At 37.9% G+C, this 27,568-nt stretch overlaps 15 protein-coding genes and 3 non-coding genes across 18 annotated transcripts; 5 read left to right on the forward strand and 13 right to left on the reverse strand.

Moving 5' to 3' along the window:
- Positions 1 to 554: 554 nt before the first annotated feature.
- PGK1 (phosphoglycerate kinase) lies at positions 555 to 1,805 on the forward strand (the record flags this gene model as incomplete). The annotated part of the gene is made up of 1 exon (XM_056231948.1): positions 555 to 1,805. One exon carries the CDS (start codon positions 555 to 557, stop codon positions 1,803 to 1,805), a length of 1,251 nt encoding a protein of 416 aa, XP_056086360.1.
- Positions 1,806 to 1,979: 174 nt separating this feature from the next.
- Positions 1,980 to 3,719, reverse strand: POL4 (DNA-directed DNA polymerase IV; the record flags this gene model as incomplete). Its single annotated transcript, XM_056231959.1, has 1 exon — positions 1,980 to 3,719. One exon carries the CDS (start codon positions 3,717 to 3,719, stop codon positions 1,980 to 1,982), a length of 1,740 nt encoding a protein of 579 aa, XP_056086361.1.
- A 272-nt stretch (positions 3,720 to 3,991) lies between these two features.
- Positions 3,992 to 4,957, reverse strand: CTO1 (Cto1p; the record flags this gene model as incomplete). Its single annotated transcript, XM_056231970.1, has 1 exon — positions 3,992 to 4,957. One exon carries the CDS (start codon positions 4,955 to 4,957, stop codon positions 3,992 to 3,994), a length of 966 nt encoding a protein of 321 aa, XP_056086362.1.
- Positions 4,958 to 5,485: 528 nt separating this feature from the next.
- On the reverse strand, positions 5,486 to 5,556 carry Skdi_3.trna5G. Its single transcript has one exon. It is a non-coding gene; the product is annotated as a tRNA-Gly (tRNA).
- Positions 5,557 to 6,785: 1,229 nt separating this feature from the next.
- Positions 6,786 to 7,637, forward strand: RBP95 (RNA-binding ribosome assembly factor RBP95; the record flags this gene model as incomplete). Its single annotated transcript, XM_056231981.1, has 1 exon — positions 6,786 to 7,637. The coding sequence occupies one exon, from the start codon at positions 6,786 to 6,788 to the stop codon at positions 7,635 to 7,637; it is 852 nt and encodes a 283-aa protein (XP_056086363.1).
- A 263-nt stretch (positions 7,638 to 7,900) lies between these two features.
- Positions 7,901 to 10,765, reverse strand: CWH43 (Cwh43p; the record flags this gene model as incomplete). Its single annotated transcript, XM_056231992.1, has 1 exon — positions 7,901 to 10,765. One exon carries the CDS (start codon positions 10,763 to 10,765, stop codon positions 7,901 to 7,903), a length of 2,865 nt encoding a protein of 954 aa, XP_056086364.1.
- A 639-nt stretch (positions 10,766 to 11,404) lies between these two features.
- Positions 11,405 to 12,073, reverse strand: SRD1 (Srd1p; the record flags this gene model as incomplete). Its single annotated transcript, XM_056232003.1, has 1 exon — positions 11,405 to 12,073. One exon carries the CDS (start codon positions 12,071 to 12,073, stop codon positions 11,405 to 11,407), a length of 669 nt encoding a protein of 222 aa, XP_056086365.1.
- Positions 12,074 to 13,184: 1,111 nt separating this feature from the next.
- On the reverse strand, positions 13,185 to 13,256 carry Skdi_3.trna6. The gene has a single exon. It is a non-coding gene; the product is annotated as a tRNA-Met (tRNA).
- Positions 13,257 to 14,328: 1,072 nt separating this feature from the next.
- On the forward strand, positions 14,329 to 15,033 carry SKDI03G0830 (DUP/COS family protein; the record flags this gene model as incomplete). Its single annotated transcript, XM_056232014.1, has 1 exon — positions 14,329 to 15,033. The coding sequence occupies one exon, from the start codon at positions 14,329 to 14,331 to the stop codon at positions 15,031 to 15,033; it is 705 nt and encodes a 234-aa protein (XP_056086366.1).
- Positions 15,034 to 15,557: 524 nt separating this feature from the next.
- Positions 15,558 to 15,630, reverse strand: Skdi_3.trna7K. Its single transcript has one exon. It is a non-coding gene; the product is annotated as a tRNA-Lys (tRNA).
- Positions 15,631 to 17,071: 1,441 nt separating this feature from the next.
- MAK32 (Mak32p) lies at positions 17,072 to 18,163 on the forward strand (the record flags this gene model as incomplete). The annotated part of the gene is made up of 1 exon (XM_056232025.1): positions 17,072 to 18,163. The coding sequence occupies one exon, from the start codon at positions 17,072 to 17,074 to the stop codon at positions 18,161 to 18,163; it is 1,092 nt and encodes a 363-aa protein (XP_056086367.1).
- A 72-nt stretch (positions 18,164 to 18,235) lies between these two features.
- Positions 18,236 to 18,883, reverse strand: PET18 (Pet18p; the record flags this gene model as incomplete). Its single annotated transcript, XM_056232036.1, has 1 exon — positions 18,236 to 18,883. The coding sequence occupies one exon, from the start codon at positions 18,881 to 18,883 to the stop codon at positions 18,236 to 18,238; it is 648 nt and encodes a 215-aa protein (XP_056086368.1).
- A 175-nt stretch (positions 18,884 to 19,058) lies between these two features.
- Positions 19,059 to 19,325, reverse strand: MAK31 (Mak31p; the record flags this gene model as incomplete). The annotated part of the gene is made up of 1 exon (XM_056232048.1): positions 19,059 to 19,325. The coding sequence occupies one exon, from the start codon at positions 19,323 to 19,325 to the stop codon at positions 19,059 to 19,061; it is 267 nt and encodes an 88-aa protein (XP_056086369.1).
- Positions 19,326 to 19,554: 229 nt separating this feature from the next.
- HTL1 (Htl1p) lies at positions 19,555 to 19,791 on the forward strand (the record flags this gene model as incomplete). The annotated part of the gene is made up of 1 exon (XM_056232053.1): positions 19,555 to 19,791. One exon carries the CDS (start codon positions 19,555 to 19,557, stop codon positions 19,789 to 19,791), a length of 237 nt encoding a protein of 78 aa, XP_056086370.1.
- A 603-nt stretch (positions 19,792 to 20,394) lies between these two features.
- Positions 20,395 to 21,393, reverse strand: HSP30 (Hsp30p; the record flags this gene model as incomplete). The annotated part of the gene is made up of 1 exon (XM_056232054.1): positions 20,395 to 21,393. One exon carries the CDS (start codon positions 21,391 to 21,393, stop codon positions 20,395 to 20,397), a length of 999 nt encoding a protein of 332 aa, XP_056086371.1.
- Positions 21,394 to 22,675: 1,282 nt separating this feature from the next.
- SKDI03G0890 (uncharacterized protein) lies at positions 22,676 to 24,496 on the reverse strand (the record flags this gene model as incomplete). The annotated part of the gene is made up of 1 exon (XM_056232055.1): positions 22,676 to 24,496. The coding sequence occupies one exon, from the start codon at positions 24,494 to 24,496 to the stop codon at positions 22,676 to 22,678; it is 1,821 nt and encodes a 606-aa protein (XP_056086372.1).
- A 363-nt stretch (positions 24,497 to 24,859) lies between these two features.
- Positions 24,860 to 26,338, reverse strand: SLM5 (asparagine--tRNA ligase SLM5; the record flags this gene model as incomplete). The annotated part of the gene is made up of 1 exon (XM_056232056.1): positions 24,860 to 26,338. The coding sequence occupies one exon, from the start codon at positions 26,336 to 26,338 to the stop codon at positions 24,860 to 24,862; it is 1,479 nt and encodes a 492-aa protein (XP_056086373.1).
- A 691-nt stretch (positions 26,339 to 27,029) lies between these two features.
- PMP1 (proteolipid ATPase) lies at positions 27,030 to 27,152 on the reverse strand (the record flags this gene model as incomplete). Its single annotated transcript, XM_056232057.1, has 1 exon — positions 27,030 to 27,152. The coding sequence occupies one exon, from the start codon at positions 27,150 to 27,152 to the stop codon at positions 27,030 to 27,032; it is 123 nt and encodes a 40-aa protein (XP_056086374.1).
- Positions 27,153 to 27,568: the final 416 nt, after the last annotated feature.

The following is a 27,568-nucleotide window of genomic DNA, read 5'->3' on the forward strand; positions in this document are numbered from 1 at the left end:
CCCGCAAGAAGCACGTGGCCGCATATCAAAAAGATGTACGTCGCTAGTGACGATTTAATGTCACCATATACGATTGTACACCCAAACACGCTCGACTTCCTGTCTTCCAGTTTTGCACCAGCTTCCAATTTCGTCACACAACAAGATCCTGGCAGCGGCTTACAGGCTTGTGACAGGTAATCGAAGGTTCTGGAATGGTGAGAAAGAGTTCAGTACCACATGCTATGATGCTCACTGTGCTGTGTTCTCCATAGCAAAGTTCGTTCGATCACACTTTTACGGTCTTTCCCAGACACAATTGTCCGAATCGTGTGACAACAACAGCCTGTTCTTACAGAGTCTCTTTCCTTCTAACCAAGGGGGTGGGTTCAATAGAGCCTCGTGAAACTTACATTTACATATATATAAACTTGAGTTAATTGATGAATACTAAAATTACATATTTGACCTTTTTTATTCTGATAGATTTTCAAATTTATTGGATGTTTTCTACTTCTTTCATTTACAGATCTTCAAGGAAGTAATTATCTACTTTTTACAACAAATATAAAACAATGTCTTTATCCTCAAAGTTGTCTGTCCAAGATTTGGACTTGAAGGGCAAGCGTGTCTTCATCAGAGTTGACTTCAATGTCCCATTGGATGGTAAGAAGATCACTTCTAACCAAAGAATTGTTGCTGCTTTGCCAACCATCAAGTACGTCTTGGAACACAACCCAAGATACATTGTCTTGGCTTCTCATTTGGGTAGACCAAACGGTGAAAGAAACGAAAAATACTCTTTGGCACCAGTTGCTAAGGAATTGCAATCATTGTTGGGTAAGGATGTCACTTTCTTGAACGACTGTGTCGGTCCAGAAGTTGACGCCGCTGTTAAGGCTTCTGCCCCAGGTTCCGTTATCTTATTGGAGAACTTGCGTTACCACATTGAAGAAGAAGGTTCCAGAAAGGTTGACGGTCAAAAGGTCAAGGCTTCTAAGGAAGACGTTCAAAAGTTCAGACACGAATTGAGCTCTTTGGCTGATGTTTACATTAACGATGCCTTCGGTACCGCCCACAGAGCTCACTCTTCTATGGTTGGTTTCGACTTGCCACAACGTGCTGCCGGTTTCTTATTAGAAAAGGAATTGAAGTACTTCGGTAAAGCTTTGGAAAACCCAACCAGACCATTCTTGGCCATCTTAGGTGGTGCCAAGGTTGCTGACAAGATTCAATTGATTGACAACTTGTTGGACAAGGTCGACTCTATCATCATTGGTGGTGGTATGGCTTTCACCTTCAAGAAGGTTTTGGAAAACACTGAAATCGGTGACTCCATCTTCGACAAGGCTGGTGCTGAAATCGTTCCAAAGTTGATGGAAAAGGCCAAGGCCAAGGGTGTTGAAGTCGTCTTGCCAGTCGATTTCATCATTGCTGATGCTTTCTCTGCTGACGCTAATACCAAGATTGTCACTGACAAGGAAGGTATCCCAGCTGGATGGCAAGGGTTGGACAATGGTCCAGAATCTAGAAAGTTGTTTGCTGCTACTGTTGCAAAGGCTAAGACCATTGTCTGGAACGGTCCACCAGGTGTTTTCGAGTTCGAAAAGTTCGCCGCTGGTACCAAAACTTTGTTAGACGAAGTTGTCAAGAGCTCTGCTGCTGGTAACACTGTCATCATCGGTGGTGGTGACACTGCTACTGTCGCTAAGAAGTACGGTGTTACTGACAAGATCTCCCATGTTTCTACTGGTGGTGGTGCTTCTTTGGAATTATTGGAAGGTAAGGAATTGCCAGGTGTTGCTTTCTTATCCGAAAAGAAATAAATTCAATTGAACTATAATCGATGAATTAATTTTCTTTTCTTTTTCCTCACTCCTTCACGCTAAAAATAATGGTTTATTTTATATTTTAAAATATTTTTTATATTTACGTATAGACTGTTATTTATCTTTTAATGATTATTAAGATTTTTATTAAAAGCTTACCTCGCATTTACTTCATTTATTTAGGCGTTTTTTTTCCCACTCAATATTATTCCTATCTTTGGGTTCGACGTATTTTAAGTTTAATAGTTCGAAAATCCTGCGCTCATTAAAGCTTTCAAGAAGAATATTGTCTCGAAATAGCCCATGCTGTGTTAACTTGAGTCCTTTTTGCGCTGCTAATATCCTTATCCACCTGTTGTATTCTTTAGATCCGGTATAATGTATTCTTCCTGCTCCAAGCTCATCCCACTTACAACAAAAAAAATCCAGCCTTCTACAGTAATTTCCATCCCTCGAATTCAAAGACATATATTGGTCGATCGGTTTTAATTTGGTTTCCTCTTCTTGTTCTATAAAAAATGTGCCTTCATCAATATCCATTTCTTTCAATTCTTCCAGTTTTCTTGTGGATAATTTAACACCCATGAAAAATTTCTTGATTATCTCTGAAGAATACCATTTCTCTCTTTCTCCATATCCAACAATTCTTGCTGTTTGAAGTCTCTCCAGAATTTTTTCTGCAAACATTCTTTCCAAGATTGGTGTTAACTGTAAGAAACAAAGGATATAACCATCCCTAAACAGTTTAATACAAAGCGATTCCATGATATTTGCCAATTCGGCGGTATCATTACAAAATGGTTTGAAAAATAAAAGATCAATGTCACCACATTTAGAATAACCCCTATTGTAACTTCCTTGTAACTCAACTTGGCATTCAGGGTCAATTTCGCCTAATGAACTTTTAACCCTCTCCAAATGTGCCAAACATTCATTTCGAGACATCTTACGCAGCCAATCTTCATAATATGACCAGCCAAATAAAACGGACCAGTCCGATATGAACTCCTCCGGATCGTTCTTGGCTGCGGAACAAAAACTTTCGAAATTCAAAAGGTTCCAACGTTTAGCAATCTCTGGTCCAATCCCATAACAGTTCTTGAAATATTTTAAGCTATCTTCCAACCCTATCGAATCATTCAAGCCTGGTAACACACCCGTATCTAGTATAATTTGTATTTTTCTTGCAATGCTGGGCCCAATATTCCTTAGTTTAGTATGTGCTTCTTCACCAGAACTAATGTCAAAATCGCAATTTTCTATGGATTGCTTGGCAAGTCTATAACTTCTTGCACGAAACTTCTCGCCCTTGACCTCATATTTTTTGGTCAATCTTTTCAACGCTTCAACAATCAATTCGTTATTCTTATATTTTGATCTATTATTCACAAGCAATGTTGTGCTCTCATTCGAATAAACAGGATCTTTAACAGGCTGTGAGGTCTCCATTGTATCTTCATTTTTGCCTCCATCACCTACATCAGTTGAAACCTCACTATGTTCATCACTTGAGCTTGTTCCGTTGTTAGTGTCATCTGATATAGTGATAACGGATGGTCTCAACTTGATCAAATCATCTTTTTGAAAGGTGAATGTTTTATTTCGAACCCACTTTGTGACGCAGCTAGTTTTGAAGCAGTGAATATTCAAATCTTCAACCTTGTCAAAAAATTCATCAATATTATTCAGGCCTGCCTCTCTTTGAAAAATATCCCTTTGTATAAGGTTCATGTTGGAGTCAACAAAGGAGTCATCAATCAAAATTGTTACTTCTTTTGGATTGGATTGAAGGTAGCCTGCAAAGTTTGATACGATTGTGGCGCCATTTTCCTTCAATAAATTTTCTAAAAACTTGTTGGAAGATGTGCCAGGATTGGGTAAAAAAATAAAACTTCCACAATTTTGGAACATGAATAGTTTTTTGATTTTTCGGCATCATTGTTTCCTCACTTATCATCACTTAAGAACACATGCTCTTTTTTTTTTACCCTTAGAAAAGGTAGCCCCATGTATTTAAACATTTCAAAGTAAGTTTTTGCCGAAGCCGATTAATGACAGAAAAGTATAGCAAGTAGAATATTTTCGCATTTCTACTCCTAAAGCTGCATACAGAAAGGATACTTTCTTGTTGAACGTTAAGAATTCCTGGATACGTGTGTGTTTATTTTTGGACGGAAAAGGTTTCATTTACTTTCACTTTTTGTTGTCTGCGTAATTAAATCATGCAGGGAATCCCAAGATTTCGCGAGGTAAGCAGAGTATTCGCCTTCCTTATCGCAAAACTTCAGCCACCCAACGGAGTTATTACTTTGAAAACTAGAGATTTTTTCATTTGACAAACCAATGATTTGGTTAGTAATTTTTAAGAACTTGGATGGATTTTCCTGCGGGTTTATGAGCAATACACCATTCGTAGATGGGTGTAATATGGGTAACAAATCAGTCTCACTATCTCCTATATACCAGTAACAGCAAGTTTCTTTCTCAGTATTATTATTTCTACGGGTGTCGGTCTTCGCTAGTATCTCGTTCAGTGTTTTAATCTTGTCAGAACCAGTCAATAACCGGCAGTCAAATTCACCGCTGTAAGTTGCTGGACTTTTCTCTGTTAATACTTTCAAGGCGTTGCAAAAAACATGATGAGGATTGAGCTTTTTATTTCCGATGACCTCATAAATAAATTCACTTGACCAATTTATAGATAAAACATAAAAATCATCAAGATTTTTGATAGCTGAAAAACAAAACCGATTGAAACCGTCTCTAAGTAAACGATTATCGTGGTTTTGATCTCTAGCAAATTCTTTCATCTGCTCTAGGGTAATTGACTTGAAAATCTGGTGTTTTGTGATTTCATTCACACTATTTAGCTCAATAATTCTATTATGGTTTTGATATTTCAGTTCCTCTTCAAACGTCTCATCAAAATTTGATCGCGAAATTCGTAATGGTATATCTGAGGATAACAGTGGTAGTGACCTCGTTCCATTATATTTGTACTTGTGGTATCCATCCATATAATTCTTAGTAAAATGACACCACTCCGGTTTCAACTGCGGGTTCAGCAGATACGGCAATTTTGCAATGGTACCGATTGTATCATCTCTTGTGATCGTTTCATCAAAATCTGAAATGATAATGTTCCTCATGTTCGTCCTTACTCCAGTTCACACCAGTGTAGTTCTCATATGCATTGCTGTTGGCTGCAAAGATCACTTTATAAACGGCCGCTGACGAAGAAAACCAAAAGAACACACACACAGCTATGTAACGAATTAAAAAAGAATAAAGATCGTACAGATAAGCAAGGTTTAATAATAGTACATTACAAAAAAAAATCTTAGGGTCAATTGTTCACACACTTCTATATCAATTCCGACTGAAAAAACGAAGGAACCGACTCAAACTGGTGTAAAAGCTAGGCTTTCAATCTCTGCTCTCCCAAACGAAAAAAGTGCTGGATATCACATCCAACTAAGTTATATAAAATAACTTTAGAGTGACATCGCGTACAAAGAGGGCATTAAGCTTATTTTCTTGTGTTCTAAAAAGAAGGAACGGAAAAGAAGAAGACTGAAGACAAATTCTTTGCCCTTAAGTAGTTTTTTTTTTCACCAATTTTCATGAAAAAAGAACTCGACTCAATATCCGTGGCACGACATGAAGTAAATAAAAAATGCGCAAGCCCGGAATCGAACCGGGGGCCCAACGATGGCAACGTTGGATTTTACCACTAAACCACTTGCGCTAGTAATTATTGGAGTTGTTGGAGTAACAAGGCAAACCGTGCCAGTATGACCAACGATCACCATATACGCAGCGGAAGCATACACGAAGCACATCAAAAACAGATACACTATGAAACACATAAGAATGAGTCTGATGAGCAAATTAGAAGATTGATTAGATGTACTATTCCGACTTTGTAAATACCTGAATAATTAGTTATAGCCGAAGTTCTGTCTTTTTACCGTTCATGTATAGCTAGGGCTTATAAATTAGAGATAGAATAAGGTATTGAGAGGGGGAATCTCGAGACAATTGTCCTTTCCGATAAAAGGTAATGATCTTAGGTGCACAGGATATACTATAAGTTTCCTCCGGTCCTAAGCAACCCTTGGGAAAGGAATCAACAATTCCACATAACAGGGTAAATTTTTTACCTTTTTTATACGTTGCCACTCTTTTAACCTATTGAAATGCCAATCCTTGCGCTCCAAGCTTTCACTAATTTCAATTACACCTGGATCTTGCATTGATCCCAGATTTTACGTCATCTTTTAAATACCGTTCATGATAATGCTCTAGCAGCCATAATAACGTTGGAACAATAATCAAATATCCATCAATTACTAGTGCAGCTGATTAATACATTCAATCACGTAACTAGAAGATTATCATATACGATGTTAAGAAGATGACAAAAATTATCAGACCAGTGAAATAAGATTCAGAACAGTCATCGAATTTAGTGGAAGCTGAAGCGCAAGGATTGATAATGCGATAGGATAAATGAATAACGACGTATAAAATGAAGGAAGAAATAAGAATAAGATTATGTAAAAGTGTAGATTCCCTTTCGTGGATTCCTAAATCCATGAGGAGAACTTCTAGTATATTCTATATACATAATATTATTAACCTTATCAAAAATGAAATCCCAACAAATGTCACAAGATTTTACTGGGCAATAAGTATGTTGTACTAGCAGTTGATGGATAATAGTTGGTACTGTTTTAACAATCTACGAGTGACTACTGTAATCAAAGGGCGCATCTAGCATCATCTTCTACTCCATAGAAATGTTCTCTTTACTGGCGTCGCTTTTTCTTGCACGTAAATGATCGGAAAATTTTCCGGCATGAAAAAGGAAACAAAAGAGATGAGCTAAGATTTCAACGCAGTAAGTAAGTAGTGCACAGTATTTTTCCTTTATTCAGGAAATTATACCAGAAGAAACACTCTCTATACGAATAAATGTCGGAAAGCCACATTCCTGCCTGGAAGAGAATTTCTTTGAAGAAACAGACTCCAAAAAGTGAAAATGAAGTTAATGAGCAAAGCCAATCTAGTATAATAGATGATGACCCATTGAATATCACCACTCATTTGTCCACAGGTAACTTGACAAAGAAGGAAAAAAAAAGAATCATCAATGGTGAAAACAAACTATCTATCAAGAAAGAGAAACGGGTGTCGAAGCCTGGCACAAAGAAGAAGGAAAAATTATCAAAAGAGGAAAAGAACTCTAAAAAAAACAAAATTCTTAGAGATCAACTACGTTACTTAATAGAATTTTTCAAAACAAAGTCTGAAACAAAATTTCCAATCACCGTGCTAGAACTGGAAAGTGTGAAGGAAAATTATGGTGATTCCTTAAGTAAAGATGTATCGGCAGACTCTGACGTTGTTGAAATCTGGAAGTTTTCCAAACAGAAGCAAAACTGGCTTATCAAGCATTTTTTTAATCTAGATGAGATTCCACCGGTATACAATGACCTTTTGCTTTTATATTTCAAGGATTTACAAGGCAGATCAAAAGATGAACTAATATCGAAATGTCAAAAGAAACTGAAACAATGGAATGATTACGCGGAAGATCAAGAGACAAAAATAAAAGCGTTAGTCGAAGGGGAAAAAACTAGCGAGCAAGTTGAAGAAGAAGAAACGGAGGAAGGTGAGAAAAGTGACGAGCCTGTGAAAGAGGAAAAAGAAGAGGTACAAATGCCTAACAAAGAGCTTATTCAAAGAAGCTTGAAATTGCTCGAAATTTGGAAGGATGATGACTTGAAACCAATAGAACTGAAAAAATTTTCTATTGACATTTAATATATAGTTCGAGATTTTCTTTACTTAATGGTCGGATCATATAAATCTTTATGAAGAAATTTTCTTCAAAAAAAGATCGGACAAGTCATTTAAGATGTTATAAATTCTCACAAAAATATAAAAACGCTGTCTAGAAGCACGAATGAAAAAGCTGTAATTGTCTCCGAAAAGCAAAAATTCAATAGTGATGAGGATGAATAATTAATAACCTTACCAACCTTGCCCTACAGCAAATGAAACTTATAAACCTGCCCTATCTCTCCTTATGGGTAATAACGCGGCTTATCAAAAACATGATAAAAGTGACCTCTGTCACCTTCGCCCAAAAATTTATCGGGAAATTTCATGTCTTCATTATCTGATTCATCGACATGATCATATTCATAAATGGAACTTGTGCTTTTGGCCAACGCTTGTTCATTCAAGACCTGAAATTTACCAACCTGCAGCTCAGTATCTGTGATTGTGCCTCTTGCGACCCTTGCGTAACCTGTTCTTCTTAAGTTCTTATATAAGATATATTCACACCATCTGTCATCGTCAGTAGGGTCAATGTCATGCATTCCGGAAGTTTCACTAACGAAGGTATTGTAGTTGCCTTCACCTGGGTCAACAACTAGGTAGCTGAGTAGAATAGCTGGGCGGGTTGAGTTACCCATAAGTTTAGCCATATAGTTGCTTTGCAATCTTCTATCCTCTTCATCTTCCTCTTGCCCACTGTGGAAGACAAAGACATCAACCAATGTGTCATTATATGTTTGAAGCGTAGCATGAATGGCTGGTGCAAGTTCCCCAACTGGAGAGGGCAATAGATGATGTGTAGAATTTACGATAGGAAATTTGGAAAGAAGAACACAGCCCCATGTATGTTTGTTCGGACCTGGTCCAAAGTCAGCATACATATTCAAATCATGAGCTAGTTTATTGGTCAAATCCCTGTTACCCATGATGATTCTTTGTGTATCTGTTTCTAATAAGCCTATAACATCCACCTCCATTTCTTCAATTAGGTTGATCATTCTATCTTCAGATGCCCACATATCATTGTCGAGACCGAAATGGATGGTCCAAATACCAGCCGTAATTAACTGAGAGTCTGGATGATAAGGTTGAGGAATCCCGGTAGGTCTGATATCGTACGTCAATTTGGCTGTCAATGTTAGTAGAACTACAGCAAAGAAAGAAATGTAGGTGTAAAATTTTTTACTCATAGTCTCCAACTGCACGTTGAGATTTTTGCTGATCAGAACACCAAGAATGATGAATGTTGAGGAAAGAGCAAGGACAGTCCCAATTTTTTCTCTAAGTAGCCAACCCATTGGAACAAACGCATACGCAACTACCCAAACATTGGCCAAGACAAATATGAGATAAACGGCAAATGAAACGACATAAACCCATATGCTTTGTATTTGGCCTAATGCAGAAAAGTACGAAGGAACTAACCAAAGCATAGCGATGGCATATAATAAACCACCGGAAATGTATTTGGGCCATTGTGTAATACTCCTAGTAGAAAGCACAGCAGTAGATAAGACTAATAATAAGCATGGAACTAACGGTTTACCGATAAACTTCACTGAGCCTACGACAGCAAACAGCATGACCGTACACGTTAAGGAACTCCATGGCCAAGACAATGGCCCATGTGAGTCATTGTAACCTTCCCATGCCCAATAAATGGTAGTGGAGGAGTCCGTTAACAACTGATGAATACCGAACAATAGTGAACCAAAACCAACAGCTAAAAACAGTTTGCCAGCAAACGAAACAGATCTTACTTGTGTGTTTCTCTTTCCTTGGAAATTGACTGAATTAACATAAGGCGATAACATACCAAAAAAAACGGTAAGGATAAGAGATGTCTTATTATAGCCACCATTACGCTCATCCAGGATGACCCAGGTTGGATTATTGGTATAGAACCCCATTTTTAAGATCACAGATGCAACAAGACCTAATAGCCAAGTGACGGCGAACGATACGCTGGTCTTTTCGTCTGTAATATATCTTAGGTTTTGTACAAACGCGGCGACGGTAATGGAAGTCCCTACAGCTACAGAAATCAATCGTAATTCTGGCATTTGAACAATATAGGCGCCAATGGCAATGGTACCTCCTAAAAGTACACCATATTGAGTAAAAGCTTCAGAGACAAATGGCAGGTATAAGAGAATGGGCCCCAGTAAGCCAAACATTGCAGTTTCGTAACCCGATATTCCCATATACCAAAGTGGGAAATGCCAAACACTACACAATAGGGAGGTGGCATTGGACCAGAAAAGAAACCCATTGAAAACGTTTGTTAATAGGTAAAAGAAAGAATCAAATTTGAAATATGAGTGTGTTGCATTTAACGCGACATTTATTTTCTTCTCAACTTCCTTTCCAGCACGAATTTTTTGCAATTCTGAGCTCTCCTTTTCGCCATGCACAATAGCGCTAGAGTCTTTAATCTGGAAAAAGCTCGTATTACCAGGTTTCTCATTGAAAGCGAGAACAATATCTATCTTCTTGAAATCAGCATATGCAAATGCATCAAATGCAATATCTAAAAGGATCAGAGACCATTCAAAATACGCATAGATGGAATAGGCGCCAGCCCTTTGTTGGACTGAGTGCTGAATGTACCAGTAAATCATTGGAAATAGTGTTGTGAAAAAGATTGTAGCGGTCAACCCTTTGTTCTTCGAAGTTAAGGGACTCGAATAGCGAGTAATCATTATATCCCATGGTAGCGTTAAGAGAATATATGTGATCATAAAAATATCGTGAATGTCATGATCATCTGTACTTGTTATGTATACCCAACCACCGCAAGAAACCGTCCGGAGCACTCCGACCAGGAGGCATATTTTGGATTGGTTGAGATAATAGTGACCTAATAACAATAAAAATCTTGGAAAAGCAGTCAAAGCTATTAAAATTTGGAAAATAGAGCGTTCCGGATAACGGTCCCCAATAGTAGCTGACACACTGGGAAACCACTCATCTGGATACGTATAATGAGCATTAGTAACAATTTTATGGAAATGAAACGAATATCCAGTGACCAAAGCAGCGAAAAAGGCGGAGAATGCGCAAATGGTATGGATTATGGGAATGATCTTCCCATTAATGGTCAGCATAAGTAGCGATGATTAACCTTTTTAGTTTCGGATACTTATTTCTCGAGAGGCTCGGCTTTGAAAAGGTAAAATTAAATTGAAGAGATTATGACTTACTGAGTCGAAAAGTGAATTGAGGACCACCTATTGTTGCAATTTTTTTGTTACCATCGCTTACCCGAATTATGGGTGTTACATAATGAAAAAAAAGCACCAAACGCGCATGCAGGGATTGCAAATAAAGCCTTGCTTGCTAATTCTAAATATGTATCTCAGAGTATATTCGAACGGAATAGAACACTCCGCACTGTGATATATCGTCGCAACAAAATTTCACTACCATGTTCGCGAAAATTAGATATAACTTACTACTGAGAAGCAAGTTAACCTTATTGAAGTTAAAGTGACAACTCTAGCGATTGTTACAGTTTCAGGGAAGTCTCTCTTCTCCAAAAGATTTAGGCCTGAGGAATCAAAAGGAAATATTTCGGGCAATAATAGACGACAGTTACATTTCGATGGTCGAATTTCGCTGATTGAAAAAAATCCTTCATCATATGAAAAATTATGAATGTTGATACTTTTATATTTTTGAGAACATAAGAAAGAAAATGGAAGAAAAAGTACAAGTGGAACGTCTACGCTAAGAGAGGAAATTCTTCATATCGAGGAACCTCCTCTTTTTTTCTCATCCATTTCTTGTCGTTTTTTCTCATTATCTTCCTTCTTCAGTCTTTTGCCATAGGCGAGTCCACATGGGCTACAAAGTTCCCTGTTATGATCAGGACCGCTTCGCCATTGAATAGTCCAGGTGTCTTTACATTTGGCACATTTCTTTATCTCACCACTTGGAAGAATTGTCTGCCTTTTTTCCCTTTTAGGGCGACTCGCAGTCTTTTTACTGCACCTTTTCGTGAAACTGGTGGACCCATCACTTACCTGTGCATGACTGCAGTCACTTCCGGTATCCTTCACCTCAGAGCTAGGGGAAACTTTCTCAAAGTTGCAAGCACTAGTTACACCATTTTTTGACGAAACAATCTCATGTAAAGAACAGGTTTTACTTCTGAGAATATTCCTAGTTATGTCTCTCAATTGCTCTGCATTCTCAATTTTTCTTCTGATATCGATTTCTATTTCAGAAAGAGATACCTCAATAAATGAACAGCTTACGTATACCTTTCCACGTTCTGTATAAGCTTTTCTCTTGCCGTTTAGTTTACAGCTACCGATTTCCTTATGTTGCAACAAATTTTCCTCCGCATCTGATTTTCTCACTACTCTACTAAAGGAAGAACTGCCGGAGTTATCATAATCATTACAGCGCATGCCAGCGAAAATCAAGTATTCAATTCTTTAGCTAAGCAATTATAGACAAAGCGATAGTAATATAACAGCAATACAATCCCGGTTCAACTACACCATTGTCGGTAGCTAAACAGAATCTAAGCTTGAGTAGGTCTCTAAAGAGATGAAGTAGTTTGTTTTATAGCTTTGTGTATCGAGCTTGGCAGTTGCTATTCAGAGACGCAAACAAATTCTGATGTAAGAGGAAAATCGCTTTACGAGGCTGTTGTACCTGCATTATGATAGTAAGAAGTGTACGTTTGTGTCGCGTACAAAGGCTGAAGTATCTACACAATACGGCGACAGAACCCTTACCCACAGGCACAGAAAGCGCGCCGTCATAATCAGGGTCCAGAGGAAGGGAGCGCCAATCCTTGGCGATGACAAAAGACTTTGGACCTTACTAAAAAAGGGACGCCCTCTGTGGATTTTAGCCTCTGGTTTACTGTATAGAGTCTTAAAGTGGTACTAAGAGGTTTGAGTATACTGAGCATAAAAGAAAGAACATTTTCAGGGGTATTAACATATCCTTTACTGTGCATTTTTGAGACTTTTTGACAACTGCTGGGATTCCATTTTTGATGACAATGACGTTGTAAATGTTTGTATTCTTGTTCAATACCTTGTCGTATGTTTATGGTAATACTCTGGCAACAACATTGGCAATCTTAATTGTCTGTCGTGCCAGCAGTCGATGGAAAACAGTTGAGAATTGTTTCAATACTTTTTGGGCACTTTTACATATACTGATCGCCCCAACCATGGAAAGATTTAACAGGGATTAGAATAATTATAACATTACGCTTGAGAGTCTGCGAATTTGAATAAAGCTCCTCCTCAAGCCTGTGTGTACCGCAGATTCTTGAAAACTCACAGTCCATAGGAGAAAGCGATTTGCTTCTATAGGTATAAATGGAGCCATCTGTGCGCTCAAAGTCAAAAGAAGAGTAAAAAAATTAAGAATTTATCGTTTTATACCTAATAATTTACCAAACGAAAGCTCTAAATGCTTGTAAGATGCCTTATTAAGAATGTTCAAAGTTGAAAAAATAAAACTCACTATACTATTAAGTATACTGAAAAAAGAAGGTTATAGCGCCGCTCGGTTTCGATCCGAGGACATCAGGGTTATGAGCCCTGCGCGCTTCCACTGCGCCACGGCGCTCGATATCTTGGGTTTGTTACATCTCATGGTGTGCTACACCAACTATGATAGCGCAACTACACAATAGTACGTCATAATGGACGTAACGGAACCATCTATGAAACAAACCTGAAACAGACACACTATGAAACACCTAATAATGAATAGGTTCAGCAAACGACAAGATCCTTTAGATGTAGTATCTTGATCGTATAAGTACCTGAACAACTAGTTAGATCCGAGATTCTGCGCTTCCACCTTTAGGTATAAACTAGATCTTATACACTAGATATAGATAAGTATTATCCCATGAATTACCGTGATAATTAGTTTAGCAAACAAGTTACTTCTCTGTTATCGACAGGATTGCTAAATTACCCTGGTATTACTCGAGCCCGCAATACAACAGAAGAAGCGGGGAGATGTTCTCATACAAGTACACACGGAAACATCAGTACAGTACTCCATGCTTTTCTAGAGGATGACTTTTATTCAATATGTGCGACGACTATATTGCTATGTTTGCTGATAATCTGATGATTGTTGGGATTACACTTTCGATAAGGTTGATAACACCATGTATATGGGGTATACTAGAAATTCCGCTCATGGGATATAGGAAACCACAAGGAAAGATCAACAATTCTACAAAAGAACCCTTTGTCTATGTATGATTTTACCGGTCCTCTTTTAGTGGGCAGTTGGCAACAGGATGCTGCTTGGAACTCTTCTAGACAAAACCCCTATACCATCTAGATAATCAGCCGCTATCTCTGGCATAGCCATATAAGGGCTTGATTGATGATATTGCCTCCAAATCAGATGGTTAGGTGGCAGTAGCATATGCTAGATATGCGCCTTGTATTTCGTTCGGGCTATGGACAGATTAAAAAAGGTACAACCATGGATTCAACCCAAAGAAATAAAAGGATTTAAAGATGCTTCAATAACATCCGAATAACTTCAAAAACTGCGAGTATTACCGATTCAGTCTTAAAAGACAAACAACTTCGCAGCGGAATTTGAGCGGTTCACGACACTTCGATCCACCCGCTACTATACTTCCTTAGTTAAAGACAAATTCCTATCGAACATGCAGTCACATTTACGCAATGACAATGTCAAATCAGATATATTGAGCGAACCCAACGCTTCTTTAATCGGGGAGAACATCACTCTTCCAAAAGATACTTTTAACTCATACCTATATTATGTTTTTTACGAAATGGCACACTATAGACCAACGATCGTTTGCTTTCTAGCATTGGTGATATCAATTTTAACGATCGTTCTTTTCCATAATATCGTCCTTTGTAATGTTGTATTTGGTCTGTTAATTCTTTTTTTTTCTATTTCAATGTTTGTGCTGGGTACATTCACTGATAGAGTCTCTGATGAGGAGTTCGAAATTAAGCTTTTGTTGGAGGTTATCACACGTAAGCCAGCGGTGAAGGGGAAGGAATGGAGAATAATCACGTATAATATGAACCAATATTTGTTTGATAATGAACTATGGAATACTCCGTACTATTTTTATAGCGATAAAAGCTGCTATGGCTTCTTTAGACGCCTTATCAAAGGGAAAAAACCAGACGCAAATTCAAGTTCTTCCGCCAACGACATTGAAAATACACAGTCAGACGCACCAGCAACCGAGCCTTCGAATGAGGTAACAAAATCTTATAGTTTCAGTGCTGACCCAATCTTAGAAGCTTATTACCTCAAAGCAGCAGAAGCAGAAAAACAGGCGCAGCGTGAATACTGGAGGAAGCAATATCCCGATGCTGATATACCCTGAACTTGACACCTCGATAATTATTTAGAAAACATACATATAGCACAAGGATTAATAGGGAAAAGATGAACAAGGTGATGATAGTATGAATCTTGTTCTACTGGTCTGATAATTTTCATCATCTTCTTAACACCGTATATGATAATCTTCTAGTTACATGGTTGAATGTATCGATCTGTCGTACTAATAATTGGTAGGTAGTTGATTATTGTTTCAACATGTTATACCCAACGTTATTGTCTTATACCAAATTGGAATCCCACAATTATCTCAAGATTTACACACTCAATAATAAGAATGACGCTCAGCCACAGTATAACAAGAGTGATTCAAGCCGCAAATGCGTGAGATATTACAGTGATTAATTCAGGAGTCAGGCAACTAAAAATTTCGAGCACAACTTCCATTTTCCAGAATACTTGCATTTAGAGACCGTTGTTATTTCAACTGTCGACAGATACTCGGTTAATACACCATATACATTTCTCTCATATAATCGACTATGTGAAATAGTAATAAAAAAGAAAAGCCCTGTAGGGGGCTCGAACCCCTAACCTTATGATTAAGAGTCATACGCGCTACCGATTGCGCCAACAAGGCTCTTTAAGATGTTTGTGTTGTATTACGGGCTCGGGTAATACCGGATGTCTTGACAATCCTAAATTCGTTTAGGAGAGTAACTTGTTGTCAGACTTATTATTAACGTGATTCACAGAATGTTACTTATCCTATATAATCTATATAAGATCTGAATCTAACTAAAGGGTGGAAGCGCGGAATCTCGGATCTAAACTAATTGTTCAGGTATTTATACGTTTGGTTGGTTTGGTTCATCTTAGGCAAGTAGGCTGCCTAGTATACTCAATCTTGTCTGTTTTGGAACTATTGTTTCGTACGTGTTTCATACATGTTTTATCTCTAGGTTGATAAATCTAGTAATGCTGAGGTATCTCATTTTGAGATACAACAGTTTGAACAGCAATTGATCTAACTACATGCAATATTCTAAAGACCATTAACTACAATCAAAATTTCTATTTGATCGGAACTATTGATAATTAGTAGTATTGGTTGTTTTTTCTTCAAAAAAATTGGTCAAAAAAGATCAATGTTATGTTAACCTCTCAAATCTAAATGGGATGTAAGTTTTTGGATAGATGCATGATTCCAGATATATACCATTCAATTGGATTTTTTTTCGGTCGTGGTAAAGAGTATTTAGAGCTTCCGTCATTCCAGGCCCATTTGATTGGGTTATATATCATTAAACAATGTCATAGCCTTGATCTTAAGGTCACATGTCGATCATGAGGACAAATTGTAATCGAAGAACATATGAATAATTGATAGTATATGCAACAGACAATATTCCCATATGCAGCTAATGCTGACCAGAAAATGAAATAGCAAAGCGGAGTTAAAATGGTCTCCTAAACACCAAAAACGATTAACTTGAACTCTGGACCGAATATGCCAACTTGCTTAATCGAATGATTAGAATGGAAAAGGACTCGCAGTAATACTCAATAACTGTTTGAATATCTGAAAAGCATGTCGGAGACTATTAAATAGTTCTAAAGCGTCTTAAAGACTAAATAAAGATAACTCGAGGGCTTAAAACCGGCAACTGCTGTAGGTTTGAATTCGTCATTGATGGGGGAAACCAGAAATGTTTCTCTTGGAATTTTTACAGATATATTTGCCTCTATAATTTTAACCATTATATATCACCTCGCAGACTTGATGATGGCTGGCGCTTTCGCCACTTTGTTTTACTACCTCCGAATATGCGATTGTGTTTCCATTGTTCCAAATATCTTGCTTTTCCTATTTTGAAATTCCCGAAACCTTCCTCTAACAAATGAAAGACTCAACCACAGGCAGGTGGCCAACTACGAAATCAAAATGAACACATTTCATAAAGACATGTTCAACTTTCTTTGACTTGTTTTGTCATCATTTAGTTGGTTGTATATGGGAGAAAAAGCTCACAGCCGATTCAAGAAATTCACTATATTTGAAGAAATAAAGATAAATAATAATGATGAATGAAAAGAATCCTATAGACATGAAAAACCTAATTATCACCAATGGTATGTTTATCATCGATGACATCGAACATAGTAAGTACAATATTTACTATAAGAATGTTCCAGGAGGTGGTGGAACTTTCGCCATGTTGGGAGCATGTATAGTATCACCAAGTAACGCGATCTCCAAAGGCTTGAAATGGATAGTAGACAGAGGCTCTGACTTCCCAGAAGAGATCACAAGGGAGATAAAATCTTGGGGAACAGACGCAAGATTTCGGGACGATTTTTATAGATTAACGACCAAGGGATTGAACTATTACGAAGGAGATAACGATTTAAGAAAGTTCAAGTTTTTAACACCAAAGAAGCAGATTGACGTTGGTGACTGGGTAGCTACGTTTGGAAGAGAAACCATCGAGGAAATCCATGCTTTCCACTTATTGTGTTCTGGGTCTAGGTGTTCAGAGATTATTGACGCTTTGCTGCAGGTTAGAAGTGAAAAGAGGATAAAACCGGTAATAATTTGGGAGCCCTTCCCAGATCTTTGTGATTTTGACCATCAAAATGATATCGAAAGTGTGATGCAAAGAGAGGACGTTATAGTTATATTATCGCCAAATGCTGAGGAATCAAGTCGCTTATTTGGCTTGCACGGCAAAGAACCAACTAGTCTAGAAGAATGTCTCACATTAGCACATAATTTCGATGAATTCATGAATAAAAAAAATATGTGCGTTCTAAGATGCGGCTCCCTCGGAAGTATCTCGATAAGTGAGGAGCTCGATGGTAGGCGGGTCTACGATCATTTCCCAGCGTATCATTTCATAAATCAATCCAAAGTACTTGATCCTACTGGTGGAGGAAATTCATTCCTTGGAGGGTTTGCGATTGCTTATGCTCTAACGAAAAGTCTAGCTACCGCCAGCATTTGTGGAAACATTGCGGCAAGCGCAATCATTGAACAAATTGGGATACCCAGATACGATCCTATTAATAGAACTTGGAATGGAGTTACCTTCTTGGATAGGCTTAAAATTTACCTTTCACAATCCGGCTTGCAATACGATATAGATGAGATTTACAAAAGTTTATCACAATAATTACGTCAGGTTTTGTCCTTTACTGTATTTGTTTGCATATATATGGATAAAGTATCTACATATCATTTGAGATTAAGCGTTGTAACAGCTGTCAAAAAAATCTACTTCTAGTTGTAAGACCTTGACAAATATGCCCTCGACTTCTTCAACAGAGAATTTATCAACCTCAGCCTTCAAAAATTCGCACCAAGTTTGAAAGTGTTCACCATCATGTAAATCAATCCATTTCTGATACTTCCAGTGAAGGCCTGGAGCTCTTGGAGTATCACGAGCCCATGTCCAATAGGCTTCTTCAGAAATCCATAAGTCAGTTATTAAGGATGCCCATGTGACTGAGTTGTCCTTTGTCAAATCTTCTATTAACTTCAGAAAAGTATCAACAGCGGGGATTGCCTTGTGATCGAACTTGGCCCTTTCTGCCTCAGTAAGCGAAGGCGCCAATAACTCTAAACAATCGTGAAAGTAAGAATTTTCGTCGTTAGAAAAAAAGCCAATCTTTTTGGCCAAGGTAATCAGGGCATGTGTGGTTGGTGCTAAAGAAGTTGTCTTACAAATTAATCTCAAAGATGTTTCAAAAAAAAGAAGATCCTGTGTTAAATAGATGTACAAACTACGATCCTTCAAAGTACCTGAACACAGTTCATTAGTGAACTTATGCTCGGTAGCTTTTTTGAAGAGGGAAGCGTGTTTTTGTATTAGCTTATCAGTGGTGGAGCTCATTATTTGTCTTTGTATGCTACTAGTATTATTATTGGTGGTGCAATTGTGTTAAAACGGGTGCTAATACAGAACATTATCTAGGTTTACTTTACTTCATTGGTCGTTTATATATCTTCAGATGCTTGACCATTTTTGCAAACATTTGTCACTATGGAAACTGTTAGAACCATATGCGCTAAACAATATTCGCCATCAATTCAACCCTTTTTGCGGTGAGCTCTTGCATAACAGGTTTAGTGACCTTTATGGATTGTACAGAATGCCTGGGCACACTGACCAAGCCCATCATTCGGCTCCTGGAGCCGATACGTTCTTCAGCGTGATCCAATAGCAAATTCATCTGAGCGTCCACAGCAACTAAGCTTCCAATTAAAATACGATCTTCCGCAAGAGAAACTACCAGAGTATTTCCAATGAAATCCGACAATTTTAGCATGTTCATGGTGCTTCCTACGCCTGCCGAGGTTGTTCGAAGCCTTTTATTTCCTGTTAATAATGCTACTGCACTTATATGATGGAGCTCATGCATGCATGCACTCCGGGAAACATTTTTTTCAAAGGAAGAAAAAAATTCAGCACGCAATTATAGTAATAAAAGCAGGTTGAATACAAAAAATTGTGGTTTAAGATAAAAGACATGTCATTGATAGCAAAACATATCAAAATTCCCTATGTCGCAGAACAATTCAACTGGTCTGATTAATCCCGAAAGAACTTACAATAATGTAACTCTGAAAAACCTGACAGCGTTCCAATTGCTATCTCAAAGAGAGAACATATGCGAGTTATTCGACCTGGTAGAGGGTACTGAAAGACACGACGGTATTATCAACCCTGCAACACAAAGGAGCAATTTGGAAAAAATGAAGAAAATGCTGGATGGTTTAAAAAAAGAGGTAAAAAAGTAGAAAGGTTCGATATTTGGGAACTCAAGATTCAAGAAATTGAACTTTGCTTCATTGCAGATGGACTTCTAGAAAGCAACAAGGCTCACTAAATAGCTGCATATAATGGTAGATAGAAGCTTGGATAAACATTTACTAATTCCTATCTCATCCAGCACGTTACCATATGCATGCCACATGATAAAGACTCGCATATAAGAGAGTGATGTAATAGAGTAATTATAATACATGTATAGAAGGCTTTCTTTTCTTCATGTGGCCTTGTCCAATTATTATTTTTATGTGCTTCCGAATGACTGATGGTGCCATGGTCAAATACGCTCATTTTTGACACGCTGGGGGGATGGTCGATACTGCCTATATTCTGGCTATGAAAGCGAAGAAGTAATAATATCATACCTTCAAAGAGAATTTTTCATTACAAAACGACATAAAAATTATCAGTTATTGGGAATGTATATATGATGTGTTTGTTTACGTATTTCATGAAGAAAATATAAATAAGGATTATTAAGTATTAAGTTTCGTTAGTGGCATTAAATGGAAGATTTTGCTGTTTTCAATGAATTAAACCGAAAAAAAGGACAAAAGTATTTTCATGTTGTTCTAAACAGTGTCTTCACCTACTTGATCAGAGTCATGTCCTGCCGTGTGAATAGCAGTCTCTCCAGATGCTCTTGGACTTTCTGGAATGGCTTCCTTTGTTTCTGGAGCAGCATTTTCTACATCGTCTGCAGCATGATGATGAGAGAATCTTCCTGTCAAAGAGAATTTGGGCAATTTACCGGCACGGTTAACTGCGATTACCAAGTAGCATGGGTAGATGGCAAATATACATAAATCTAAAACACCGTAAAAGATAGCCTCGCCATCTGGTTGAATACGGTTACCACCGTCACTTAGACCCCAACAGATAAAGTACAACCAAACAATCACTAGACTGGTACATAACATAATCGCGTTGAGCCCTCTAGTCTTCAAATTGAAGTACTGACGTTGGCACAATATACCTTGGGTAACTAACATGGCAATGGCACCGATGGTGTAGTAACCCCACTTATAGGTGGACTTGATTAATGCACCAACCAATAATGAAACAACCCAGAATAGAGTACCTACTATTTGCACTAGTAGAGAGTGTATCATATCCAAAGCCGAGATATCGGTAGTCTCACCAGTGGTACTGGCTGTTAATTCGATTAAAAACAAAAGACATGGCCATGACAAGAACCATGCGATATACTTCGAGTAAAAGATTTGTCTGACACCGGGAACTTCACCAGTAATGGACTTGTCAACCTTGACATGGTTGAATTCAGCTTGAACGCCAGTCCAACCTAAATCAGAGGCATAGGTGAAGAAAGCGAAAAATTCGAAAAAGGCGATTAACAATGCAGGAGCTAGAGCATATCTAGTCAACCTGGAACCCTTATTCTCCGTAATAAAAAACATTACAATGTAACATAACAAAATAAAGGCAAAGACTGCAAACACGGCCCACAACCAATCTGAACCTCTCTTGGTGATATGCATATCCAGCCCATGCGGAGGGTTTAGCCCTAACGCTTCGTTACGATTTAAAAAGCTTGAAAGCGTACTGTTCATCTGATATTTGTTGTTTTTGAAACTGAAGTTATTAAATTTTTTGAGCTTGTTGTTTTGTTTTTGTAAACTTGCGAAGCAATAATAATTTAGTAATTATTTGTTATTGTATGTCATACTATAGAAAGTATAAGTGAAGACGAAATAAGAGTCGCCAAGTCCCGATAATCTGTGAGGTTCCTCGCGCTTATATATGTTTGTCGGCTGTAACACATACACGGATCAGGCAAGAAATAGAACAAGCAACCTGCCTTGTTAAGAATGGAGGGAGAACCTTCAGCCAATGAGTGAGAGCCAAACTTTTTTCGATGAGGTGCTAGAAAATCTTATTCTTGTTGAAGAAGAAAGGAATAATGAAAAAAACAAAAGTAAGTTAACCATGATACCCACCTAGACATGCATATGCAACACAATGGATCAGTATCGGGATCGGGATCGTGACATGGCTTTGCTTAATTTAGCCATGCCAAGTGTTCTTACCAATCAAGCTTTCGATGCGTTTTTTTGCCTTCCGAGAGAATTTCCCCTACGGCGCAATCTATTAGAAAATTCTAGAGGATCTGTAAAAAGGCAAAAATCGCGCAGGGAGATGCAAGGAAAGTAGTCCAATATGGATTTGATCTTATGTTGTAAGAATAGTACAGTGAGTTCTCATCCCTTTTGGCAGGCGGTAGCCGTTTCTGGTAATGCGATTCGGGGATGGCATTGCGCCCACAACTTGAAGTTAAGAGCTGAGAGATATTATGGGGCGGCAAAAATGATGAATGACCCTCCTACGGGGGACATACCACTTACTTTCGGTACACGTTCTCTGACACAGTACTGAAAGCGTTTAACTGTAATAGCATTCTATCCGAGCTTTCCTTTTCTACTTTAAGCAGCTCATGACATGGCGTTGAAGTAGGATGTCGGGCTAGCTTGCTTATTCATTCCCTGCCAGATACTTGTTTGTATGGCTTGAAGGGAGTAGGCTAATTGATGGAGAATGGCCTTTAGCTAAAGACAGTAAGCATCATTTTTTAGGTGAGCTAAACTGGTGAATAAAATTATATAATTATATTCGAGAATTAATGTTTACATGAAGTATATAATAATTCGGGAACCTTTCTCAGCAGAAGAAGGAAAATTGAGCACTCAAGTCTTGAAGTAAATTTTTTCATTGCAGAAGTGTAAAGTTTCTGCTACTTATTACGGTGAATATGAGAGGTTAGCGGAGGAAATCTTCGCTAAAAATATTCCTCGCCTTATGTCGAAGCTTTGCGAAACTTTTTCATCTAGTACAGCGTTAATTACTCAAGCTACTCAAACTGGAGCGGCGACCCAATCTTGAATTAGAAGTTTTGGTTCGAGGATTATTAGTGCTTCCACGGTCTTGTTGATTATCCGCGTTTTCATCGTCATCAATTGGGGCTATCTTATAACTTTGATAAAGTGCCACCATGCAGAAAAGACTCAACGACCACCAACTGACCCAAGCAACATCATTTTGCTGGGACCAAGACATAATATAACCCCAAACCAAAGGACCTATGAATCGAGCAGAGGCAGAAATACTGATAGTGGCACCATTAATGACCGACCTGCAACCCAAAGGGCTCGAGTTGTGAATCAACAACATAATTTGCGGGGATGTTAAGGCGCCGCAAAACGTCTTTATCCCTGTGATTATGTACAAATATACTACAGTACACCAGCTGGGAATCCGTTCGCCTTGTAAAAAGACAACGTATGGGACCATAATATACATAATAGGATACAACTTGACTAATGATCTGAAAATTGTTAAACAGTCGAATTTACGATCAATAACGGGAAGAATAAATATGACCACAAGACAACCAAATATACCAGTTGTCGACAAAAGAGTACCAGTCTGTTCTGGCTCATAACCTATACCACCCGAAATTTTCCAGGGAAATTTGGAAGCTAACTTCTTCGGATTTTCCGGATCCACAGTTAAATCATAAGCCAAGAAGACAGGCAGAAATTCATTATAGACAATCAAATGTAAAGCCATAATGAAGTTCACTGATATAGGATAAAACACTTTCGTATGGAAAACATGATGAAAAATACTGCTTTCTTTACAACCATCTGAAGCTGTGTCAGTATCAGCATGCAGAGCATCAGTTGGTTCATGAAGGGAATATGTCCTAATCAGTCCTACAGATTGTCTTCTTGTTAAAATAGGCTCAACGGATTGCACACTTTCAGCGTCACTGTCGTTAACAGTGTCTAATAACGGAGCATTTTCATTCTCGTCATGGACTCGCACTTCATTGGCGTTTATTTCTTCGTCTCCATGATCAATATTCTCCGAACCACCATGAGTGCATTTTTGCCAAGGTCTTCTTTTAGGTTGTATGCCAAGTATATTTTTTTTAATAAAGTCACCAACTTCTAAGCCATAATCTTTCCTATTTTTGAAAACAGGGTGTGTTTCCTCCAGAAATAAGGTTGCATTAAGTAAGCCAAACATTAAGAATACACATACAACTACGTTAGGCAAAGCGTACGGATATGATTTAATTATTTTTTTGGCGAAGTCAGGGAACCATGACGGCACTTCATTTATTGTTCCATCTCTGAATACAAGAAACCCTCCAATCATGGGCCCGATAACAGCACCGAATTGAAATAGTAATGGCATAGTACTGAAGGCCAAAGCCTGATGTTTTCTTTCAGTGGCAATTTCACCAATGATGGTTCTGATAACTCCGACATTGCCGTTTAGTAATCCCATTAAACTTCTGGCAACCAAAGCCTGATAAAAATTGTGTGAAAACCCCAATATCAATAATGATATAGATGTTCCTATAAGCCCACAAGTCAAAGTTATCTTTCTGCCATGCGCCTCAGAGAATCTGCCCCAATGGTATGCAGATATGACTTGACATAACGCGAACGATGAAGACAGGTAACCTGAATACTTAGACACTTGGGCATCATTGGGAGCAATTTTGAAATCTTTAACCATGAAAAAAACATATGGAAATAATGAAGAAAAGGCAATTGGTTCACTGAACCTAACTAAGGACACAACCATCAGTTGGACCCAGGGGAACCCATCCATTTGTTGTTTAAAGGTAAGCTTTTGACGTGCCATATTTCTTATATTTGTATATTCGTATGCTTATCTGAACAACTCCTTGATTCGCCATTTCATTTACGGATCTAATCCTCAAGTGTTGCGAATAAGAACCATTTCATGGTATTCATGTAAATAGTAGACCTCTTTCCTCTCCTGTATTTGCCTTTTTTTCATATCCGAGATTTTGAAAGAGCGGAATGTGTCATGCTAAGATGAGATCTGTCGGAACAGTATTGAATTGAAATCCTTAATATAAGGGAGAGATGCTATATTTCTGTATATACAATGATCTTAAATAATAATTACATCTTTAAGGGAATATGGAGAGATGAACAAATAGTGAAAACATGGAAGTTGGAAAAAAAAAAGAACAGAATATCAAAAATTTATGGATCCCGTAGATGTTCTATGGAAAGGAATAGCATCCCTTATATTGTGGTTGCCGTATAAGTATGAGATAAATCTCTCAAAGCCTAGTCCAAACCCACCATGTGGTGCACTGCCCTCTTTTCTCAAGGAAAGGTACCAATCCAGTTCACCAGATTCATTCATACCGCGCTCTTTCATTTCTTTACATAACTTGTCATAATCATCTTCTCTTAAACTTCCACCGATAATTTCGCCCATTCCCGGAACAAGTAAATCGAAGCATGCCACAGTGTCATTGGGAGTAGAATTCTGTTTCATATAGAACGCTTTGCAGACACGTGGATAGTCAGTAACGAAAACTGGCGATTTGAAATACTCGCCGGCTAAAAATTTTTCATGTTCAGTCTGCAAAGGTTGACCCCATTCTGGTTCGTACTGAAAATGCAAATCCTGATTGTGGTGCTTTTTGAGAATTTCGATGGCCTGCGTGTAGGTTATAGTTTGCCATTCCTCATTTACTAGACTTTGCCATCGCGACTTTATTTGTTGTTTCTCCTGATCTAGCGATGGTCTTGATGAAGCTTCATCTTCTTGCAAAGAGACAAATTGCTTCGGCAAAAGTTCTTCTTGGTTATCCACACATGCATTGATTACGTGCTTCATTGTAGTCTCTACAAACGATGTTAACTCTTGGATACTATTCACAAAACACATTTCTACTTCAAGCATCCAAAACTCTGAGAGATGTCTTGGAGTATCACTTCTTTCAGCTCGGAAGCAAGGGGATAGCGTCCAGCATCTGGACAGTGATAAAGCCAAGATTTCTAAGTGCAATTGAGTAGATACAGTCAAATAAGTCGGCTTTCCAAAATATGAAGATGCGGTCGACGACTGATTTGTGGAAACTTGAAACAACTCACCGGCACCTTCACAGTCGTTTGAAGTTAATATTGGTGGCGAGACTTTGGTGAAATGATTCTTCTGGAAGTAAAGCATGAACTGTAATTCTACGAATGATCGTAATCTCAAAATCGCGCTCAAATAAGAGGTCCTATATTTTAATGTAGGTAAAGTTCTTAAGTACGGCAAAGTCTGAAATTTCTTTTGTAATGGATAGTTTTCTGAAACGGGGCCTATCAGTTGGATCGAATCGATGGGCCTTTTGATTTGCAGCTCAAAAGGCTGTTCTCTATTGGGGGTATCTTGCCAAACAGCATTAGAAACGGATAAAGTTTGGCCAGTTTTCAAATTTTTCAAGAACTGTGCATCGTCAGTAGTTGTTAGTGGGACTACTATTCTTAAAGGGTTGACTGAAGTCCCGTCTTGCAGGTCTAAGAACGCTACACGCTTCAATATCCTTATCGACTTGATCCATCCATGAATTGAAATAGAATCATGGCGGGCACGGTGCACTTGCTCGTACAGTGATTTAACGGTCAGTGACGAGTAAAACCTACCACTCTTTATCGGGCAGCAAGCGCGAAACATCCCTTGCATTACCTGCTCCTTTTTATTATTATGGCTGCGATATTTCGAGCCTCATTTAAACTGAGATATGTATATTTCCCTGCGAGGATTCGAAAAAACTGAAAAAGCAAGATAAGGAAGAGTAAATCATAACCGTAAAGATCGTGCATGCGCACATATCTAAATTCTGTAGGAAATTGTACTTTTTATTTTATTCATTACTTATATTTTCTAAAAATGAAAACATCGTACACTTATTCAATTATGCTACTATGTACTTTCTAAATATGAAATCACGAGAAAACTCAATTTTACACACATATGAGTTACCTAAGAGATCATAAACCAGACTTAACAATCACACACATTGTTAAGAACGGGAAAAAATAATAGCGATAGAAGGAAAATGCACAATATTGGAACTTCATGGAAACTATCTAAATACGAAAACACACACTCGTATCAGTTCATATACTATAACAACAGAAACAAAAAAGGCACAATTCAACTTGAGCACGCACATCAAGTAGTAGCAACGTTCATTCCTTCATTAGAGCGAACGGACGAGACAAATAAAAAGGGGCATAGTTGGAGATAAAAAGGCAGAAAGAAGGTAAAGAAGGGTATCACACACACGTAGTAGTCTAATTCATGTTAAAGAATGGATATAAACAAAGAAAAGGACAAAAATAAAGACGTATTTTCGCCTTACTTAAAATCTTTCCAAACCTTTTTGTCTAGCTTGCCACTTTCTGTAGATAATCGTAGAGATAATGGCGATACAAGCCAAACCGACCAAAATGAAAACTAGAATAACACCACCTGGTAAAGTCATTTATAATAGATTAATAGCGTTGAAATGGGAGGAGGGGAAACAACAAACAAAGGAAATGTAAGGACAAAATCTGCTTGAACGATTAATTCGAAGTTGGAAAGAAAAAAAGTGATAAAACTAAACTTGTTTCGCTCTCCCTTCAAAGTGTGTAGTAGCCTCTTCCTTTAAATACTATTGAAAGAAGAAATATGTATCTTAGGAAAAGGGTAATAACAAGAAAACTTTAAAAGATGATAAGACGCTGTAAGAGAAAAAGGGAAGCTTAGATTATAGAAAAAACAATGAATCGCTTTCAAAGCTTTATATGCTGGCAAGCACGGAAGGTTAAAGTTGGAAAAAAAAAATGCGAAATTACTATCGGAAAAATCGAAATAATTTGGTATTACGCAGTGAGAAGTCTATATTGACATCTTCCT

This window comes from Saccharomyces kudriavzevii (assembly GCF_947243775.1).
Source record: "Saccharomyces kudriavzevii IFO 1802 strain IFO1802 genome assembly, chromosome: 3".
Lineage (NCBI taxonomy): Eukaryota > Fungi > Ascomycota > Saccharomycetes > Saccharomycetales > Saccharomycetaceae > Saccharomyces > Saccharomyces kudriavzevii.